This window comes from Lampris incognitus, chromosome 20 (assembly GCF_029633865.1).
Source record: "Lampris incognitus isolate fLamInc1 chromosome 20, fLamInc1.hap2, whole genome shotgun sequence".
In the NCBI taxonomy this organism is placed as follows: Eukaryota; Metazoa; Chordata; class Actinopteri; order Lampriformes; family Lampridae; genus Lampris; species Lampris incognitus.
This window is the reverse complement of record NC_079230.1, coordinates 28,330,754-28,353,002: the sequence shown is the minus strand read 5'-3', so window position 1 is coordinate 28,353,002 and position 22,249 is coordinate 28,330,754. Positions and strand designations below refer to the sequence as shown.

Below are 22,249 nucleotides of genomic sequence, written 5' to 3'. Positions count from 1 at the left end.
TAGGGTAAGGTAAGGTTATGGTGAGGGTCAGGCTGAGGTTGAGACTATGTTAAGCTAGCTCTGGTATTTCTCCGGTCTCTTCCCCTGAGTCGTAAAGGCACAACATCGCCACCACGTGATTGGTCCGCTGCAGCGATGGTTGTGGAGCAACATTAATTACGATGTGGTGGGGACAACACCAACACTTGTTGGTGTCCTTGTTTCCCTGACAGACACACACACACACACACACACACACCTGGTTGTGGTAGTGGAGCTGTATGTCTCGCAGGGCCATGTTGATGCTGGTCACCTGTTGCAGGGCGTGCTGCAGCTGCAGGCCGGTCTCAGTGTTCTGCATCAGGACCAAACTCTGTCTGTGAGCCTCCTTCTGCTGCACCAGCACCTGAGACGACACACCACCTCTGAAACATCACGCACACCCACATTTCCACAGCTTGTCTAGTATTTCTTTTCCAGTTCCATGAGCAGAAGTGGAAAGAGTCCTGAATATCCCTGCTTAAATAACAGCGCCGCAGCCATAACTCACTTCAGCACAAGTAAATGAAGAAGATGAAATTAGTCTTCAAACATGGAAACACTCTTCAGCTGACATATGGCCCATATCACTGGGAATAAACACATCACATGAACAACACATGTTTGCTTTGCCAATGTGAATCTGCAAAAATGCCCCGAAACACTCGAGACTTCTTCATATTCAGTCAGTGAGTGGATGAACTGAAGACTCGGTCAACCTACTTCTCCACTCAGACGTCAGCAGCTTTCGAGTCGCTTTTTTACCCTGTGACTGTTATTAAAATACAACTGGGGCATCCGGGTAGCATGGCGGTCTATTCTACCAACACGGGGATCGCCGGTTCGAATCCCCGCGTTACCTCCAGCTTGGTCGGGCGTCCCTACAGGCGCAACTGGCCGTGTCTGCGGCTGGGAAGCCGGATGTGGGTATGTGTCCTGGTCACTGCTCTAGCGCCTCCTCTGGGCGCCTGTTCAGGGGGGGGGGGAATAGCGTGATCCTCCCATGCGCTGTATGTCCCCCCTGGTGAAACTCCTCACTGTCAGGTGAAAAGAAGCGGCTGGCGACTCCACATGTATCGGAGGAGGCGCGTGGTAGTCCGCAGCCCTCCCCGGATCGGCCAAGGGGGTGGAGCAGCGACCGGGACGCCTCGGAGAGTGGGGTAAAAAAAAGGAGGAGGGGGGGGGGGCAAAATAGAATAGTTTTTTCTAAATCAACTAAAATAAATAGTACAATGATTTTATTATACTCAAAAAAATCCCCGTTACAGGGAAAATTGTCCCACAGTAGTGTAACGACTTCAGCGTTACTTCGTTAGTTTCCGTGTGAAAGGATGCTGACGTGATTCCGCTGGTTAACACACCGGCTGCACCAAATATGTGTGGAGCCCTGACACGGTGAGGCCTTTTGATTCACAATGAACACCGAATATCATTTCTATTATGAAAGAAAAGAAAAGAAAAGAAGAAAGCACCGTGATGAGAAGGAAAGTGAACTTCTTCTTCTTAAGGTCGGGGTGTTTCCTCGCTGGCGACTCGCCGGGGCGTGGGCGGAAGGTTTGCGCTGTGTGCAGCTCGCAGCACAAAGGCCGCGCCTGGTGCTGTATTGATCCGCGGCCGGCGGCTGTGATCTAGCACATTCTGTCGTGACTGGAGCAGCCGACAGCTTTACCTGAAGAATGGCAGCAATGCTAACGAGACATTCGCGGGGCGGCTAAAAGGACAAATGCTGCAAATGCTTTCCCATCGCCTGGCGAAGACATATAAACCCCTCAGTGTCGAAATGTCAAGCCATGCCACTGAAGCGAAAAATGCTGGAAGGTGAAAAAAAGAACTCTCCTTCCATGTGGCACACCCTGGGAACTGAACATATCAATCCACCAATCGATCAATCAGCTAATCAATCGACCTACCAACCAGCCAATCTAATCAGAATTGAATAATCTCATCCCATCATCGTCCACTTCTCAGAGGTCGGGTCGCGGTGGCAGCAAGCTAAGTAGGGCGCTCCAGACGTCCCTCTCCCCAGCAACGCCCTGCAGCTCCTTCTGGGGGATCCCCAAGGCTTTCCCAGGCCAGACTGGACACGTAGTCCCTCCAGCTCCTTCTGGGGGATCCCCAAGGCTTTCCCAGGCCAGACTGGACACGTAGTCCCTCCAGCTCCTTCTGGGGGATCCCCAAGGCTTTCCCAGGCCAGACTGGACATGTAGTCCCTCCAGCGAGTTCTGGGTCTACCCCGGGGTCTCCTCCCAGTTGGACTTGCCCGGTAAACCTCCAAAGGAAGGCGCCGAGGAGGCATCGTAATCAGATGTCTGAACCACCTCAACTGGCTCCTTTCAACGCGAAGGAGCAGCGGCTCTACTCCGAGCTCCCTCCGGATGTCCGAGCTCCTCACCCTATCTCTAAGGCTGAGCCCAGACACCCTATGGAGGAAACTCATTTCAGCCGCTTGTATCCACGATCTCACCCTTTCGGTCACTACCCAAAGCTCATGACCATAGGTGAGGGCTGGAACGAAGACTGACTGGTAAATTGAGAGCTTTGCCTCCCGGCTCAGCTCCCTCTTCACCACAACGGTCCGGCACAACGTCCGCATTACTGCAGATGCTGCACCAATCCGCCTGTCAATCTCCCGCTCCATCCTACCCTCACTCGTGAACAAGACCTCGAGATACTGAACTCCCTTCACATAAGGCAGCAACTCATCCCCAAACCAGAGGGAGCAATCCACCACTTTCCGGTAGAGAACCACGGCCTCAGACTTGGAGGTGCTGACTCTCATCCCGGCCATTTCACACTCAGCTGCAAACTGCCGAATTGAATATTTAGGTGTAACAACGACGAGTGACTAGACCCCCTAGCGCTTGGCTAACGGGTCGGACCCTTTAGTCGACTGGTTAACGTAGGTCCCCCCGCCCGTGGTGCGGGGGACCTGGGTTCGCGTCCCGGCTGCGGCGGTTCCCGGCTGCCCCCTGAATTCGCTGCGGTATTATCAATCCCTGGAGAATATGAACAGACGGTCTGGATTGGGGAAGGTTTGCCGGAACAAGCTAGCTCTGGAGGAATGTGACGTCAGGTCAGCAGCCAGACAGCATGGAGGAAATGAGAGTTGGCGGTTTCCATCCGCGGCCTTTTTTTAGCCATGATGTCATAGCCAGAGATGTCCGAGTCAGAGCGCACGGCGGCGGGGAGGGGACGGCGTCCGCGTGAGGTCCGTGTCCGTACAGGAAGCGCCCGCTGGCTCGTACAAAAGACTCCACGGAGGGAATCACACCAGTTGCGACAAAATCAAACCACTCCTAAACCGGCACCCAGCCCTTTAGCGGAGGGCAATTTTCACACCGCAATTAGCACGGAGCAATTTCTTCTTTCAGACACACAAAAGCACAATCACATGTGCGCACACACAAACACACATACAAACACACAAAGGAGAAGCAACCCCCCCCCCCAATTTGCTGCTCTTTATCATTACACCACCGCACATCACAAAGAGGAGGTGTGAATGGAGGGTGTTTTCCAAACACACATGAAAACAGACAAATAGTAGTACACACACCAGTCATTCATCGCAGCCGGGAGGGGACGGGAGGGGGGGGGGTCTTCTGCTGTGAATTGAGAGCAAAGGGGCTGAATTGTGTGAACATTTGGGGGGTTCCTTTTCACAGGTAAGGACCCCCGCGAGGCAGGCCATTGAGTGCCTGTCCGGTAAGTGGGGGCGGCGCGCACAAAGGCGACAATTGCTACATGCTAGTGGCAAACAGAACGTGTCGGGCAAAGACAGGTTGTGCTTAAAGACTGCCATTCTTCTGCAGCGGCTATGATGACCACTAATTATGGGAAAGTGTGCGTGTGTGTGTGTGTGTGTGTGTGTGTGTGTGTGTGTGTGTGTGTGTGTGTGTGTGTGTGTGTGTGTGTGTGTGGTGGGGAGAGTTTGAATGCAGAGGGGGTATTTTGAGCCACACAGAGTTTTGAAAGAACAGCCTTCATTACAGGAGCAGCTGGGAAAACCTGAGTGGAGACCTTCTCCACCTGTGTGTGTGTGTGTGTGTGCCTGCATGCGTGTGTGTGTGTGTGTGTGCGTATGCGTGCGCTTGTGTTTGTTTTAGGTGTGCCTGAATAAATGTTTTGACACTGGTGCATTTTTGTGCGTTGATGGATATTTTCAGTGAACGTGTGCAAATTCTTCCAGCATGAGCCTGTGTGTATGTGGCAGTTTGTGCAGTGTAGTGCACGTGCACATGCGTGCGAGTGTGTGCGAGTGTGTGCGAGTGTGTGCGAGTGTGTGCGAGTGCACTTGTGCCGGTTTACCGCCACATCTGAGCGTGCTTTTGTCTCATGCATGTGAACACGCCGCTCCTCACAAAGCGCTCAATTTGTCGTCAGTGTGAAAACACAGTGAATAGAGACCCCTCTCTTGTCCCACAACACAACCCCCCCCCCCAACCCCCTTCAGAGGCAGTCCCCCGCCGCCCACCTCCCACCGCCGCAACCCCCAAGTCTCCGTCTATTCACCCCCACCGCCCTGAGGTCAACACCAACACTCCCTCTCTGCTCCCGTCACCCTGCCTCGACCTGTCACCTTCACTCGCCACAGGTGTGAATGTGTGCCAAAAGGTTCTCTGGTGTCAGAACACACACACACACACACACACACACACACACACACACACACACACACACAAGCACACACACACACAAGCACACACACACACACAGGCTCCCGCACCTGGTGGGCGAAGACTTCGGCGTGCTGCCGTAGGCCTTGCTCCTGCTCCAGCTTCTCAGACATCTCGGTAAACTCCTCTGTGACAAGCCGAGAGACTGCACACACAGCACAACAGTAAATACACACAGAGATACACACACGGATATCACACACACACACACACACACACACACGGATATCACACATGTGTGCGCACACACAGAACACGCACACACACATATACACACATGCACACACACACACACGTGTGCAGACACACAAACACACATACATGCACATACACACCTACACACACATGCACAGGCACACATACATGCACACACACGTACACACACATGCATGCACACACACACACACACACACACACACACACAACAGAAACAAAAAACAAAGTTACGTTTCAAAGTTTGTGTGTCTGTTGCAGTGTGAGTGACAGTCAGCAGAATAACTGCCGCCCTGTGCCGCTGAATCGAACCCATGAGGGTGAGCGTTGCGTGTCTGTTAGCATATCTCTGACTTGCTGCGGGCTCTGACGTGCGGTGAAAGAGGGACGTGCTGGTGTGCACGACGTGTGATGTGATGTGATGGTGTGAGGAAGACCCACCTCGCTTCAGCTTACTCATGGTCTTGCTCTGCCTGCTCATCTCGTCCAGTATGGCCTGTTTCTCCGCAGCCTCCAGCACCAACTGAGACAGGAAGGATGTTTCACCAAAACATGCAATCACATCTTCGTCTTCATCCTCACACTGTCCGAAACATGCAATCACATCTTCATCTTCATCCTCACACTGTCCAAAACATGCAATCACATCTTCGTCTTCATCCTCACACTGTCCAAAACATGCAATCACATCTTCGTCTTCATCCTCACACTGTCCAAAACATGCAATCACATCTTCATCTTCATCCTCACACTGTCCAAAACATGCAATCACAACCTCATCTTCATCCTCACACTGTCCAAAACATGCAATCACATCTTCATCTTCACACTGTCATTCACTCACACGTATACACACTCCTTTACGCATTTTCACCCTTTAGCATCCAGTCTCGGGATCTTCACCATGAGCTCTCTCTCTCTCTCTCTCTCTCTCTCTCTCTCTCTCTCTCTCTCTCTCTCTCTCTCTCTCTCTCTCTCTCTCTCTCTCTCTCTCTCTCTCTCTCTCTCTCTCTCTGTCTGTCTGTCTGTCTGTCTGTCTGTCTGTCTGTCTGTCTGTCTCTATCTCTCTCTGTCTGTCTGTCTGTCTGTCTGTCTGTCTGTCTGTCTGTCTGTCTCTCTATCTCTCTCTGTCTCTCTCTGTCTCTCTCTCTCTCGCTGTAGGGATGACGTTTCATTGCCAGGCATAACATTACACTGAGTAGTCCTCTGTGTTTCTCCGTCTCTGTTTGTAATACTGCCATCGTATGTCACTCCTGCACCGCAAATCCCAGAGTTCAATTCAAAACGAGCGTGATCATGTGATCATGTGATCATGAACCTACCGCTGGACAATGTTTGGCTTTGTATTTTAACACCTATCACTTGCTCTGCCGCATTCAATGTGCAACTTTCCTCTTCAACTGTCTTCTTCCTCTTCCTCTTCTTCTTCCTCCTCCCCTTTTGCACTAGACTCAACTCATTTCCTGTGTGGGTGCCTTAACGTTTGAAAACTTGGCGGGAATGGCGGACCCCCCCGGGCACCGATGAAAAACAGCATATAGAGGAGCGATCACACAACCCTCGTGCGCTGACTGCTGCTTGCAAAACAGTAGTGGGGAAAGGTAATCAAATATGGGAGGTTTGATGTTTAACAAAAATAATTTACGGATTGTATCTTTAACTGCAGGGATTAACATGCCGATGCATCCTGTGTCTCGCTAACGTTCACATATATGCATTTAAAGCGTTGGTCAGATACCTGTTCTCTGAGCTGGGTCTGCTCCCTGGTCAGATCCTCCACCTGTTGCTCCAACTGAAGCTTCTCGGCCAGCAGGAGATCCACCGACGTCTGCAGCTCTGGCAGAACACACAGTAAGTCTGATTTGAAATAAACCTAATATGTACAACTGTTAGCGATCCATTCCTGTGCCTTTTTTGTTTTCCACGACCCTTGTCACAAGAGTCTCCGGGCTCAGCGGCTGAAAACCCACGTGAGACCTCAATGCTGCCACTGATTTATGGATCTTTTCGGCGTGTCGACGGAGTGTCCACGTCTAATGGACTACTGCCGCATCGCCGCCTGTCATCAGCTGGCATTGTTATTCCGGGTTGTTAAGATTTACGCTGATGACCAATTCGTTAGGTTTAGATAACACAAGACAGCACTCTACTCTCCCCAAAGGGGGAACATGATTACAGAAGCAGGTAAGTACAGCACGTAAAGTAATAGAGAAGTGAAAATAAGAGGTACACCACGATCAGATTAGACCGAGACGATTAGATATGTAGAAATAAATGGGACTATAAACGTCTGCCAAATATATCCATACATACAAACAAACACGGAGCTTGTGCAATGTGCCGCTATGCCCAGGTTACAAATAAAATTGTGAAAAACACTGTTAAAAAGCTGATGATTTACTATTTCGGTGCCAGTATCAGCCAACCGGCCTATGCTATCCAAATAAACTGAGCTGTGCCGCCCTCCTAATGTTTATTTAGCTTGTCCAAATATAAGCGCACCAGCATCCAGCTACGTTCAAATCTCCAGAACATGTTTATCCACAAAAAAAGATTAAAATAAAAATATTCACCCGCAATCCTGGCCTGGCTTTGCAGCAGGGCGTCCTCGTTACCGTCCTCCTCAGCGTCACCGGGTTCAGCTGTGAGGTTGCTCTCCGTGTCAGAGGTCACGGAGGTCACGTTTTCAGGCAGCTCTGAGATGAGTGGCATCAGCATCTGACTCCTCCTCTTCAGGGCCTTGTTCTCTTTGGTCACCTGGGCAACCGAGAGGATGTACCGTACAGGATGAGGATGCTGATGTTGTCGCCATCACTTTTTTACATTACCAGCTCTTAAAGGGACAGGCAGAGATTTAGCATTTATTTCATCTCAAGGAGAGCATCTGACATGCTTGTGATCATTTCACACACCAGTTCCTTAAACCTGCAGATCTTAGTACGCCGGACTGTTAGCCACAGATATCCTATAATAACGATACAGCACGTGGTGATGCCAGAAGAGAATATCCTGTCTACAGCACAAGGAACGGACATCACAATTTATCTATCCGTCTGCAGACAACACACGTTATTGTCAGGGCAGGACAGGAAAGGACGGGGAATCGGGGTTACCTTGACAGCCAGCAACTCGGCACTCTCCCTGCAGGAGCGCTCGACCCGGAATTGCATTTCAAGAACATCCATCTCCTTCAGTAGCTGACAGGAGACTGGAGAGGGAGAGCGCTGTTAGCCACACACCAAGAGGAGAGAGAGTCGCATTGCGTTGCGTTGATCTGAGCTGAACTGAATTAAGCGTAAAGCTTGAAATCTGCAACTTTTCTCCATTGAGGCGGCTATCGGTGATCTTAATTTTAGCACACTTTTTATAACAATTGGTCAAATTCTTTCTCAACACGCCCACAGCTATCAAGTAAACAGATGCGCTGAGAAGTAAACCCGGTCTCTGTGGCCTCCCTAGACGCGGTAAAAACAAAGATTGGAAATGGAGACAGAAAACGTTCTCCTCTCGCTCCTTATCAGCCAATCAGGAGAGTGCTTTGCGAGCTGGCGTCTCCGTTGGTCCCTACTCGCTGTCAATCAGTTCACGCGTTCACGAGACTCCTGGGCGGAAGTGAGGGGGGCGGAGTCTTTTGCAGGCTGTTTTCAAAATATAGCTAGCTCTCGCTAACCTCCACCGAGGATCACGTACCGCCGCTTTAATAGAGCTATTCTATCCATCAGGACCATGGCGGCGTGTTGCGTAACACCGCCAGTCGTCTTTGCCATTGTTGGGGACATTGAGCTGGGCTGAGCCGAGTTGAATTCTCACCTTGTTCTATCTCCAACAGTCTGTGGTTGGCCTCGTCTCTTTGCTTCTCCAGGATCTCACACTAGCGAGAACCAGACAAACCACACAACAAAAATCTGTGTTATTATTATTATTATTATTATTATCATTTTTATTATCAGTTTGATTCACATTTTATTTGTCTGAGGATCTGCTCCGCGTTTTGCAGAGCCACGTGTGTGAGGCGGACGCTCGTCACCTGGATGTCTCGCTCGTCTTCGGAGGAGGGCGAGCTCTCTCTGTCGGAGTCTGCAGACAAAAGCAAAGCCAGACATTTCATGTTCATTTCATGTGACTGTGAGAAGGAGGCACGCCGCATGAATACAGGAAGTGAAATCCCACACGGATCCTGCACGGACTTTCCCTCGCAGTAGATTCTGACGCAACACCGTCGTGGGTGTAGCAGTGGAGTGGATGTGAAAGTGGGTTAAGAGATATGAAAACCACAGCCGCACACGGGTATAACTCAGTATTCACGCCAAGCATTGTGGGAAAGGTGTCTGCTCTGGTGCATTGACAGATTTGGAGGAATACACACACTTGATTGAAATTAAAAAGCATTTAAAGGCACAGTCTGTGATTTATCTCACCATATAGTGACATGTTTAACAGAAGCGACTGAGTTGTGGTTTTGGTCTGAGCTGGTCTGGTGTGGCGTGTGTTGTCAAAAACCCACGTGTCTAGCGCAACACACAGCTTCTCCCAGGGGAGTCAACCCCACCTTGTCGTGGTTCGGACTGGTATCACTGACGGGGCTCTGGCTATGGGCGAATCGCCGACGCCCTAGGAAGTAACCGGCCCCCTGCTGCCTTGTGAGATAGGCTATTTAGCCAAAGGCCGGAGGAGTAGCCCCCCGTAGACCAAAGACTATGGCCCACTTGAACGTGGACATGTCCTGGTAACTGAGTCAAAGTTACCCCAGTTATGGGTTAAATAACAAAACAAACTCCTGCCCTGTAGACGAACTGGGGGGGGGGGTAAAGGCTATGGGACCAACCCAGACAGAAACTGGGTTCCGAAGGCGTTGCGACCTCGGCCTACTATCAGCAAACGACAAGCATATTGCTCGACTGCGGTCGAAGGATGATGGTGATGATGATGATGATCATCATCATCATCATTTAAAGATAAGCATTTTGTGTCTTTCCCTACTGACGGTGATAGAAAATATGGGTGTTTTACTCCGCTGTTAACAACCGTTAGCGATATGAACGAACCTTTCACAGCATCAGAAAACATTAGAAACTCGGCTTTAGTTGTTGTTTACTGTTAGTGCTTGTATCAAGAGACCTGTCAATCAGTCTGGGAGTGACAGCCACCGCCAATCCTGTGGTTTGTACTGTGGTGGTGAAGCTGGCCCATTGGGTGACATTTGCTAGAACGACCAAGACGGTCATTATGACCCTTTTGGATTTTCAAAGTTTAATAACTTTGGGGGGGGGGGGGGGGTACAGACCTGCCGCTCCCTGAATGCCCCTAAAACTGCATAATGATTTTTAGATCAACTGTACAAAAAACGTTCTGATAAGATCTACCTAAAACGACAATGAGCTGTCAAAAAGACGGCGCGTAATTTGCGCGTGATCGTACGCGTCATGTCACTATGACGCGTGTTGGTCGCGTCATTTCCTGCGCGAAGTTCGTTGCTCACCAGCGCCCTCCGGTGCAGAGAAATAGTCTAAACTTGATTTTTGATGATGTCCAACATGTCTGGTTACAGACGCACCATGACTATTTACAGGCGTTGGACAGCGGCCATTTTAGATTGTTTGAAAAATAGTATATTAAAGTTGTTAAAATGTTAATTTTGGTGTCAGTTAGTTTCATAACAGACATACTAACATATGCAATGCATTAATATATCAATTGGGTATTTATCCTGACAGAATATAGAGTTTAAAAGCCGCATGAGTGAAATCCACATACCGAGGACTGCACCTTTAAACGACTCCATCGGTTGGTCCACAGCGAAACGTCATTGTGATTGCCCCCCCCCACCCCAAACAAAAGCGCACGCTCGTGTGCTCACACACGTGCACGGACACAAACAAACACTCCAGACAATTGCTACGTCACCATGGTAACTTGTGAGAAGAAAGCAACCAAATTGAATAAGTGGCGGTTATAGAAATGTAAACTACTAATAAGACACGTTAGCCCTAGCTAACGGGTCTGACCCTTTAGCCGAGCGGTTAGTGACGTCGCCTTGTGGTGTAGTACACCTCGTAACGAATCCCGCACCGGGCAAGAAAATAACTGGTTACAGAAATAATATTTAGTTTTAATAAGACATGCAGTTTTGGAACATTTCAATAAGGACAAACAAAAATATTGAAATATGGATCAAAATCATAAGTGTTATACACAAGGTGGTGTGTGTATATATTGTAGCGAATTCGGGGGGGGGCAGCACGGGAACCGCCGCAACCGGGTTGAGAACCCGCATCTCCCGCACCACGGGCGACAACGTTAACCAGTCGACTGAAGGGTATGGGAGATGCGGGTTCGCGTCCCGGCTGTGGCGGTTACATTGGTGTCAGAAGTGGGACGGTGTGAGGGCACAGGGAGCTGAAATGTTGAAGCGCGCGTTCCCGAAGGAGGGGAGGGGGCGTAGTGTAACGTGCACGGATAAATAGACTCGGTAGCCCTTGGCTAACATGTCGGACCCTTTAGTCGACTGGTTAACGTAGTCGCCCGTGGGGCGAGAAACACGGGTTCGCGTCCCGGCTGCGGCGGTTCCCGGGCTACCCCCGAATTCGCTACAATATGTATGTGTGTGTTTGTATATACGTGTGTGACGTCAAAACAGGCTTGTACCGTTAAATATTAAAACTTTTTTCCTGCATCTGTATACACACACACATACATATGTATATATACGCGCAAACACACACACACAAACACACACATATATATAGATATAGATATATATATATATAGTAGCGAATTCGGGGGGCAGCCCAAGTCCACCAGAGAAGAGGAGATACACCTGGTGGATTTGGGTGCCAGGCCAGCTGAGGAGTTAACGCTCCATTGCAGTACGAAACAGGTTTTGAATCACTGCAACCGCGAGCGGTCCTTCATCACGCAGCCATAACGGTGCACAAACCTGACCAGGCTGACGGACCCAGCAGCCTCGAGAGACCTGACCAGGCTGACGGACCCAGCAGCCTCGAGAGACCTGACCAGGCTGACGGACCCAGCAGCCTCGAGAAACCTGACCAGGCTGACGGACCCAGCAGCCTCGAGAAACCTGACCAGGCTGACGGACCCAGCAGCCTCGAGAGACCTGACCAGGCTGACGGACCCAGCAGCCTCGAGAGACCTGACCAGGCTGACGGACCCAGCAGCCTCGAGAGACCTGACCAGGCTGACGGACCCAGCAGCCTCGAAAGACCTGGCCAGGCTGACGGACCCAGCAGCCTCGAGAGACCTGACCAGGCTGACGGACCCAGCAGCCTCGAGAGACCTGGCCAGGCTGACGGACCCAGCAGCCTCGAGAGACCTGACCAGGCTGACGGACCCAGCAGCCTCGAGAGCAGCAGCGGACAGACGCATACGCGCGCGCGCGCGCGTGACCGGTTGGTTGCTGCTGAATGGTTCCTGTGGAGACGGTGTGAAAGGGTGGATGGGTGAGACGGCCCATCTGCAACAGCTAAGCAGCAAAACGTCTTGTTCTTCCTTCATGGACCCCTGCCATCTTCTGGGGCACCGGCGATATTTACACCCGTGATTCCAAATGTCTTTCTGGTTAGTTTGGGGTTTTTTTTGTTTCCTTCGTTTCAAAAGCGTGCGCAGCTTGTTGGACCGAGACTTTGGAAGGTTAATTCAGTTCATAATTTCTGACCTCAGCTAGATTCAACCTGATCATCTGACAACCACAAAAAAAGGGTCTTTTGGTGCCAGCTTACACCACCCCGCATCGTCCCCTCCATCACATCCACCTGAATCATCGGCTCTTACCTGCAGCTCCGACGTCCTCGTCTCGCGCCCACATTTTATAATGAATCAAGTTAATTTTATGTTGTGGTTCACGTCTTGTCAGTCGACTTGTATTGGGTCAACGTGTGGACTTGAGAAAGTGTTGCTTCTGCAAACCCAGCTGGGCGTGCTGCGGTGTCGGAGGGGACTGTGCTTTCTGTCTGAACCCTCCTCCCTCCTGGTCCGGATTTGGAAAGAGGAACATTTGCGCGTTGCGAAATGTGAAACTGCAGCTTGAGTTGATTAGCATACATGCTACAGTGTATGCTAATTGTTGAAAGGTATGTTAATGATGGTTAAAAAAACGTAGCTAAATTCGTAGCTGAAGAGTGCCGAGCAGAATGGCCTGTCATGAACTTGACAGGGGTTTTTTTTGGGGGTGGGGGTGGAGGGGGGGGTAGTAGTGAAGGCCTCTCCGCTCTTCATTCCTTTTCATCCTGGGGGGTAAAAGGGAAAGAAAAGAGAAGCGGACAATGTGCTCTCTCTCTTTCTCCGTCCGCGTATTTCGTTCAGCCGCGCTTTCATCCGTCCATCAACGCCTCCTGTCTGGGTCCCTGGCCTCTGGAGCACCCGGATGAAGCTCTGAGATGATTCAGCCTGTGGTGATGATGATGATGATGATGATGATGATGATGATGATGACGACATACAATAATCCAAAAACATCACGTTTTGCGTCGTGCTGCGGTTTTCTTCATCTGCTTGTGCAGAAACGGTTTAGGGGGGTCACGTGACGTCCGGCGCAGAGACCCCGAGAGCCGCAACGGTTGGCCGATGGTGGATTCACATTTCTTATAAGTAATACAAGTGTAGCACAAGTGTAGTAAACTCATAGTACAAGTGCAGTACAACCGTAGTACAAGTGTCGTATAAGTGTAGTAAAACCATAGTACAAGTGTAGTAGAATCATAGTACAAGTGCAGTGCAAGTGTAGTACAACCATAGTACAAACTACACCTGTACCATGATTGTACTACACTACAACCATAGTACAAGTGCAGTGCAAGTGTAGTACAACCATAGTACAAACTACACCTGTACCATGGTTGTACTACACTACAACCATAGTACAAGTGCAGTGCAAGTGTAGTACAACCATAATACAAACTACACCTGTACCATGATTGTACTACACTACAACCATAGTACAGGTGTAGTACAAACATAGTACAAGTGTAGTAAAACCGTAGTACAACTGTAGTACAAGTGTGGTAAAACCATAGTACAAGTGTAGTACAACCAAAGTACAAATTTAGTAAAACTGTAGTACAAGTGTAGTACAACCGTAGTACAAGTGTATTCCAAGTGTAATAAAACAATAGCACAAGTGTAGTACAACCAAAGTACAAATGTAGTGCAACCGTAGTACACGTGTAAAACAACCATAGTATAAGTGTAGTACAAACATTGTACAAGTGTAGAAAAACAGTAGTGCACGTGTAGTAAAACTATAGTACAACTGTAGTACAACCATAGTACAAGTGTAGTAAAACAGTAGTGCAAGTGTAGTAAAACTATAGTACAAGTGTAGTACAAGTCTAGTACAACTGTAGTACAAGTGTAGTACAGCAAGAGTAACCGGTTAAACCGGTTGCTGTATTTCATGGAAAACCCTTACAAAGAGCAACGCGTACATGAAGCGCTTCCAGGTCGTCATGGAGCTCCAAAGGAGTTGAATCAAGTGCAACTGGACCTGGACCTGGACCTGGACCTGGTCTATATCCGTGAAGACGTTTCGCCTCTCATCCAAGAGGCTTCCTCGGTTCGGGCCTTTCCTTCCAGATCTGTCTCTGCAGATGAGAAGCACTATACAAGCTCAACTTATTATTATTATTATTATCATTATTATTATTATTATTATTATTAACTGTAGTGCACGTTTAGTACAAGTGTAGTATGTACAAGAGATGGATTCAGAACAGGGTACTTTAGTATTTTGGAGGGTTTTATGAAACACATTCTGTCAGTGAAAAATTCAAATCCTTCCTGGTTGCCTCGAGTCAGCTAGGTCCAACAGCTCTATATGATGCTAAATACAGTGGCCAACTTACATTGAAGTGAAAGCGGAAACATTCATGTACGCAAAGACAGACTGAATGAATGAATGAATGGTAGATGAGTAGAGGAATTCCGGAAGATCCAACGTTTCCAAAAGAATTTCACAATTTGTCTGAAAAGTGTAAGACGCACAACCCACAGCACCAGCAAATGCACAAGCTGCTGTGAGTCATGCTACTGAATAATGTTCATGCAATTCATTAAGCTAATCTCCCTCATTATGCTGCCCCACCCGAGTGTTGCTCGTGCTGTCACGCTGACCTTTGCACTGACTAATTAGCAAAGGTGAAGTTGTCTCTTAATATTAACCGCTGTGACGGATGAAGGACGAGTCACAGCGGGCTCCTGCTGGACAGGAACACGTGGTCTGCTGACTCTCACAACACTGCTACCTGGTTAGCTTTCTTTTCATTCATTTGATTTTAATGTTAAATGTAAAATTCCCACCAAAAAAAATCTTACCTTGCACGGGTAATGCGAAAAAACGGGTAATGTGCAGACTACCCGGGTAATGTGCACACTACCCGGGTAATGTGCAGAGACCTTTCAGATGCACTTTTACACAACCACCAAAAAAAGCCAAAAATGTGCCCGATCCCCTCCCTCACCTGGCTAATATCCTACTAGTAGCCTACATATTTCATCGGTCTTATCCTATCCGAGAATATGGGAGGGAGCAAACAGAATGTCGATGTAAACTAGACTCGCTGCTGTGCAAGTAAAGCACACGCGTGCACGCGCATCCGACATCTGAAAGGTCTCGCCCGTTCATTCATGTGTCTTGCCTGATTGGCAGACAGGAATTGCATGTTGACATATTAACCGTTTTTTCACATTACCCGTAACATATGTTTATATATACACTCACTGGCCACTTTATTAGGTACACCTTGCTAGTACCGGGTTGGACCCCCTTTTGCCTTCAGAACTGCCTTAGTCCTTCGTGGCATAGATTCAACAAGGTACTGGAAACATTCCTCAAGAGAGTTTGGTCCATATTGACATGATAGCATCATGCAGTTGCCGCAGATTTGTCGGCTGCACATCCATGATGCGAATCTCCCGGTCCACCACATCCCAAAGGTGCTCTATTGGATTGAGATCTGGTGACTGTGGAGGCCATTTGAGTACAGTGAACTCATTGTCATGTTCAAGAAACCAGTCTGAGATGATTCGAGCTTTATGACATGGCGCGTTATCCTGCTGGAAGTAGCCATCAGAAGATGGGAACACTGTGGTCATAAAGGGATGGACATGGTCAGCAACAATACTCAGGTAGGCTGTGGTGTTGACACGATGCTCAATTGGTACTAAGGGGCCCAAAGTGTGCCAAGAAAATATCCCCCACACCATTACACCACCACCACCAGCCTGAACCGTTGATACAAGGCAGGATGGATCCATGCTTTCATGTTGTTGACGCCAAATTCTGACCCTACCATCCGAATGTCGCAGCAGAAATCGAGACTCATCAGACCAGGCAACGTTTTTCCAATCTTCTGTTGTCCCATTTTGGTGAGCCTGTGCGAATTGTAGCCTCAGTTTCCTGTTCTTAGCTGACAGGAGTGGCACCCGGTGTGGTCTTCTGCTGCTGTAGCCCATCTGCCTCAAGGTTCGACGTGTTGTGCGTTCAGAGATGCTCTTCTGCATACCTCGGTTGTAATGAGTGGTTATTTGAGTTACTGTTGCCTTTCTATCAGCTCGAACCAGTCTGGCCATTCTCCTCTGACCTCTGGCATCAACAAGGCATTTTCGCCCACAGAACTGCCGCTCACTGGATATTTTCTCTTTTTCGGACCATTCTCTGTAAACCCTAGAGATGGTTGTGCGTGAAAATCCCAGTAGATCAGCAGTTTCTGAAATACTCAGACCAGCCCGTCTGGCACCAACAACCATGCCTCGTTCAAAGTCACTTAAATCACCTTTCTTCCCATTCTGATGCTCGGTTTGAACTGCAGCAGATCGTCTTGACCATGTCTACATGCCTAAATGCATTGAGCTGCTGCCATGTGATTGGCTGATTAGAAATTTGCGTTAACGAGCAGTTGGACAGGTGTGCCTAATAAAGTGGCCGGTGAGTGTATATATATATATATATATATATATATATATATATATATATATGTGTGTGTGTGTGTGTGTGTGTATATGTATATATACATATATATATAGTAAAGACAGCGGATATCAAAAATATACCACATAGATGAGTTAAAATACATAAAAATGTACATAGTGAACAAATAATTAAAACAAAGACAACAATACTTGATGAAATAGTACAACAAATAAAACATGAAGCACGGGTCACGGTGTTCCGGTAATTTGAGTCGTAGCTTCACTTTAATTTAAGGCATTAAAGGGGCTGAAACAGGAAAAACGTTTCTGTCAGAAGTGGGATTCGAACCCACGCCTCCAGGGGAGACTACGACCTGAACGTAGCGCCTTAGACCGCTCGGCCATCCTGACTGTGACCTGTCGTTGCGCATGCGCACTAATATTTTAATGTGCAACTATATAAGTGCGTTCGTTGTTTATTTGGGGGGGGGGTTGTATCGTTTATGAATTAATCACCCTAATTATCAAAAACACATTTAGAAGTTACAAAACTGCACAATACTTCACCCTTACCATCCAAGCTAAATGACAAAGTCAAAGCCAAAATAACTCCTTCGGCTGTCAAATTTGCATTATTGTTTCGTATTGTCAGTAATGCTTTGAGATACCACCTTTTAATTGTATAAAGCACGCGCCGTAGCAACGTGTCGTCAAAGTCCCACTAAAAAGTCTTACCTTGCATTTATATGTGTATATACACACACACACACACACACACACACACACATATATATATGCATGTGTAGAGCCGAAGGAACGGAGAAGACCGTAGGTTCACACTTTAGCCGTGTAGGCAACTTTCTTTAATCCACGGTAAATCAGAGAGCAACCAAACCACAGCTCGACTGAGCGGAGGTGGCAAGAATAATCAGAAAACTGGCTGGACAACCATAACTTAACCCTGCGTTAACCTGCCAGGGCAACCATGACTTAACCCTTAGTTCCTGGGTTGAATTCTGTCCCCAATACGTGTCCACCACATGAGCCCCCCCAGAATTCGCCCTAGTAATCGAAGTCAGGCAGGCGCGGGGGGACAACAGGCCGTCCGCGGCGGCTCCGGATAACAGGGGCCGGAGTGTCTCTGGGAGGCATTGACGCGGGCCTGTGGAGGTCGGCCTGAGGAGCAGAAGAGGCAGCTCGGGCCTCCACGGGGGGAGGAGGCGGAGCCGGGGGACGACCGCGACGAGGAGGTTGGGCTAACTCCAACGGCTGCGTCAAGTCCAGGTGTGCGGGTTTAACTCGGTCCACTGAAACATGCTCGGCCGTGCCCCCAAAATCCACCACCAGGTGCTTAGTTCCCCGTTCCAGGACGCGGAAGGGGCCGTCATAAGGGGGTTGCAGAGGGGGGCGGTGTGCGTCGTGACGGATGAACACGTAGTCTGCTGACTGCAGACCTGGGGGCACCTGGGACACCGGCGCGCCGTGTTGGGCGGTAGGGACGGGTGTGAAAGCTCTGACCCCGTCCAGCAAGGAGGCTCGTTGGTCCACAGCTGACCAGGGACGCGTTGCATTGGGCATGAAATCGCCTGGGACTCGCAGCGGCGTGCCGTACACCAGCTCCGCAGAGGAGGCTTGTAGGTCTTCCTTCGGGGCGGTCCGCAGGCCCAGCATGACCCATGGGAGCTTGTCGACCCAGTTGCAGTCCTTGAGAGTAGCCCGAAGCGCAGCCTTCATGGACCGGTGGAAGCGCTCACATAGGCCGTTCGCCTGAGGGTGGTAGGCGGTAGTGCGATGAAGCTTGACGCCCAGAGCCTCACCCACAGCATTCCATAGCTCTGAGGTAAACTGTGGCCCGCGGTCAGATGAAAGGTCGGAAGGCGTACCGAAACGTGAGACCCACGACCCAATAAAAGCCCGGGCCACATCAGCAGACGTCGTGGATGCCAGGGGAACAGCTTCAGGCCAGCGCGTAGTCCTGTCCACCACAGTGAAGAGGTAGGTGAACCCATGGGAGGGGGGTAGGGGACCAACCAGGTCGACGTGGACATGGTCAAATCGTCTCTCCGGCACTGCGAAGCGTTCCAGGGGCGCCTTAATGTGGCGGTGTATCTTAGCCCGCTGACAGGCAACACACGAGTCGGCCCACGCTTTCACGTCTCTCTTAAGTCCCTCCCACACAAACTTAGCAGAGGTCAGGCGCACGGATGGCTTACCGCCTGGATGAGAGAGGCCGTGCACAGCTTCAAATACGGGGCGTCTCCAGCTGTGCGGGACGATGGGCCTGGGCTGTCCTGTGGAGACGTCACACAGGAGGGTGGCACCTGTGTCGCTGAAAGGAACGTCCTGCAGGCGGAGCCCCGTGTCGGAGGCCCGGAGACGGAGGATGCTCGGGTCCGTGGCCTGGTCAACGGCCATCTGTGCATAGTCAAGGCCTAGGTGGACCGCTCCAATCACTGCCCTAGAGAGGCAGTCAGCTACCTGGTTAGACTTACCAGCGACGTGCTGGATGTCGGTAGTGAATTCCGAAATGTAGGAGAGTTGTCGCTGCTGGCGAGCGGACCATGGCTCGGCCGTCTTGGACATGGCAAACGTGAGGGGCTTGTGGTCCACGTACGCAGTAAACTCGCGGCCCTCTAGCAGGAAACGGAAATGCCGGACAGCGAGCCAGAGACCGAGGAGTTCCCTGTCAAAAGTACTATACTTGCGCTCTCGGGGTGTAAGCTGGCGACTGAAAAAGGCCAAAGGCTGCCAAGCCCCCCCCACCCACTGTTCGTGAACCGCACCAACAGCATAGTCCGATGCATCCGTGGTTATGGAAATAGGCGCTGTAGGTGAAGGATGCGCTAGCAGGGTAGCCTGGGAGAGCGCAGCTTTAGTCTCGGTGAACGCACGGTCCCGCTCTGCTGTCCAGTCGACCGCCTGGTTGGGGGACATGCCTTTCAGCGCCTCGTACAGTGGCCGGATGATAAAGGCGGCTCGAGGAATGAAGCGGTGGTAGAATGTCACCATCCCGATGAACTCCCTGAGCGCACGAGCTGTTTGGGGGCGCGGAAAGGCCGCCACCGCTTCCACCTTTGAGGGCAGGGGGACTGCCCCGTCCCCAGTGATGCGATGCCCGAGGAAATCAATGGCTGTCAGCCCGAACCGGCACTTCGCCGGGTTGACGATCAGCCCATGCTGGCTGAGGCGTGTGAAGAGGGCATGAAGATGGGACAGGTGTTCTTCCTTGGAGGCGCTGGCGATGAGTATGTCGTCCAAATAGACGAAGAGGAAAGGAAGGCCACGGAGCACTGAATCCATCAGCCGCTGAAAGGACTGGGCCGCGTTTTTGAGTCCAAATGGCATTCGTAGGAATTCAAATAGGCCGAATGGGGTAGTCACCGCTGTCTTGGGGATATCTGAGGGGTGCACGGGAACTTGATGATAACCACGGACCAGGTCGACTTTTGAGAAGACGCATTTGCCAGACAGGTTTGCAGAAAAGTCCTGGATATGCGGGACAGGATAGCGGTCGGGCGTGGTGGCGTCATTTAGTCGGCGGTAGTCCCCGCATGGGCGCCAACCTCCATCAGGCTTAGCGACGATGTGGAGTGGGGACGCCCACGGGCTGTCAGAGCGGCGGATGATCCCCATGCGTTCCAGGTGCTCGAACTCAGACTTGGCAATGGCGAGTTTGGCGGGGTCGAGACGCCTGGCTCTGGCGTAGACCGGGGGCCCCTTCGTAGCAATGTGATGCTCCACCCCATGCTTAGCGGTGGGTGCAGAGAAGGTAGGCTGGGTGAGGTCAGGGAACTCAGCGAGGAGGCGGGTGAACTTGTCTGCCTCTGAGAGAGAGTTGGCTAGACCTGCATAGGCCGCTTCCCTCCGCGTACATGCGAAGGAGGAGAAGGTTAAGGCATCGACCAGACGGCTGTTCTGAATGTCCACTAGCAAACCGTAAGCGCACAAAAAATCAGCTCCGAGGAGGGGAAGCGTTACATTGGCCATGACGAACTCCCACGTGAAACGTTGTCCACCAAAACACAGTTCTACAGACCGCACGCCGTAGGTGTGGATAGGGCTGCCGTCAGCCGTCGCCAACTGGGGGCCCCGCTCCCCGCCCATGATGTCGACGTCAGTAGCAGGGAGCACGCTTCTCTGTGCGCCCGTGTCACAAAGAAATCGCCGACCGGAGATGGTGTCGAGGATGAAGAGTAACCTGCTCGTATCGCCAACACTCATGGCCACTACTGAGTGTTGGCCCTCTCGTTTCCCGTCGGCCTGTAGTTGCAGGGGGAACGGCACCGTTTAGCTTTCGCACCAAATCGAGCGTGGTAATTACAGAGTCCAGAGGGCTTGTAGCGGTCTGATGCTGTGGCGCCACCGTCGGGCCACGCCCGCGATGTCGGCGGGGGGCCAGTGAAGGTAGGAGCCAGCACCCCGGCATGGGAGGAACGTTGTGTAGCGACGAAGAATCGGTCAGCCTCCTTTGCCAGCTCACGGGGATCAGTGATGGTGGAGTTAGCGAGCGCAGTCTGGACGTGGGGCGGCATGTTGCGCAGAAACAGCTCCATAAACAGGAAACATGGCTTTTCTTGACCCAGTAGGTTTAACATCCTGCTCATTAGCTCCGATGGTTTGCCATCTCCCAAGCCCTGAATTGCGAAGAGGCGACGTGCTCTCTCCGTTGTTGACAGTTCAAAAGTTTCAAGGAGGAGATGTTTAAGTGCGGCGTATTTACCATCGGCCGGTGGGTTGGTTATGAAACCGCTTATCCTGGAAGCCGTAGCGCCCCCCAGCGCTGCCAATACGTAGTAGTACCTGGTCTCGTCTGCTGTTATGTCTCTGAGCGCGAACTGTGCCTCAGCCTGCGCGAACCATGTAGCCGCGGAAGACTCCCAAAACTCCGGCAGTTTAATTGCAACGGCGTTCGTAGCCATAATGTGTGTGGTTTCAGAAAACTTATCCGAAAACCGACGTCGGGGTCACCAGTGTAGAGCCGAAGGAACGGAGAAGACCGTAGGTTCACACTTTAGCCGTGTAGGCAACTTTCTTTAATCCACGGTAAATCAGAGAGCAACCAAACCACAGCTCGACTGAGCGGAGGTGGCAAGAATAATCAGAAAACTGGCTGGACAACCATAACTTAACCCTGCGTTAACCTGCCAGGGCAACCATGACTTAACCCTTAGTTCCTGGGTTGAATTCTGTCCCCAATACGTGTCCACCACACATGTATGTATATATATATATATATATATGCATGTGTGTGTGTGTGTGTGTGTGTATGTATATATATATATATATATATATGTGTCGTTTTGGTTGTTGACCAAAAATGTCGGTTTTTAACGAAAATAACGTGGTTTCATATTCGTATCAAATCTGGACGGACATAATTTCGGACATTAAAAGGGCTGAAACAGGAAAAACGTTTC

General features: G+C 50.3%; 1 protein-coding gene and 1 non-coding gene across 2 annotated transcripts in view; both read right to left on the bottom strand.

Moving 5' to 3' along the window:
• Positions 1–12,732, bottom strand: part of shtn2 (shootin 2) — a 30,795-nt gene extending 18,063 nt beyond the window's left edge. Inside the window, exons 1-9 of the mRNA XM_056300219.1 lie at positions 12,699–12,732; positions 8,935–8,984; positions 8,718–8,778; positions 8,021–8,115; positions 7,481–7,664; positions 6,646–6,743; positions 5,349–5,430; positions 4,745–4,839; positions 239–385 (exon numbers count right to left, since the gene is read on the bottom strand). Of these exons, the coding sequence (XP_056156194.1) occupies positions 239–385; positions 4,745–4,839; positions 5,349–5,430; positions 6,646–6,743; positions 7,481–7,664; positions 8,021–8,115; positions 8,718–8,778; positions 8,935–8,984; positions 12,699–12,732 (846 nt within the window). The remainder of the gene's footprint in view (positions 1–238; positions 386–4,744; positions 4,840–5,348; positions 5,431–6,645; positions 6,744–7,480; positions 7,665–8,020; positions 8,116–8,717; positions 8,779–8,934; positions 8,985–12,698) is intronic.
• A 4,428-nt stretch (positions 12,733–17,160) lies between these two features.
• Positions 17,161–17,243, bottom strand: trnal-cag (transfer RNA leucine (anticodon CAG)). The gene has a single exon. It is a non-coding gene; the product is annotated as a tRNA-Leu (tRNA).
• Positions 17,244–22,249: the final 5,006 nt, after the last annotated feature.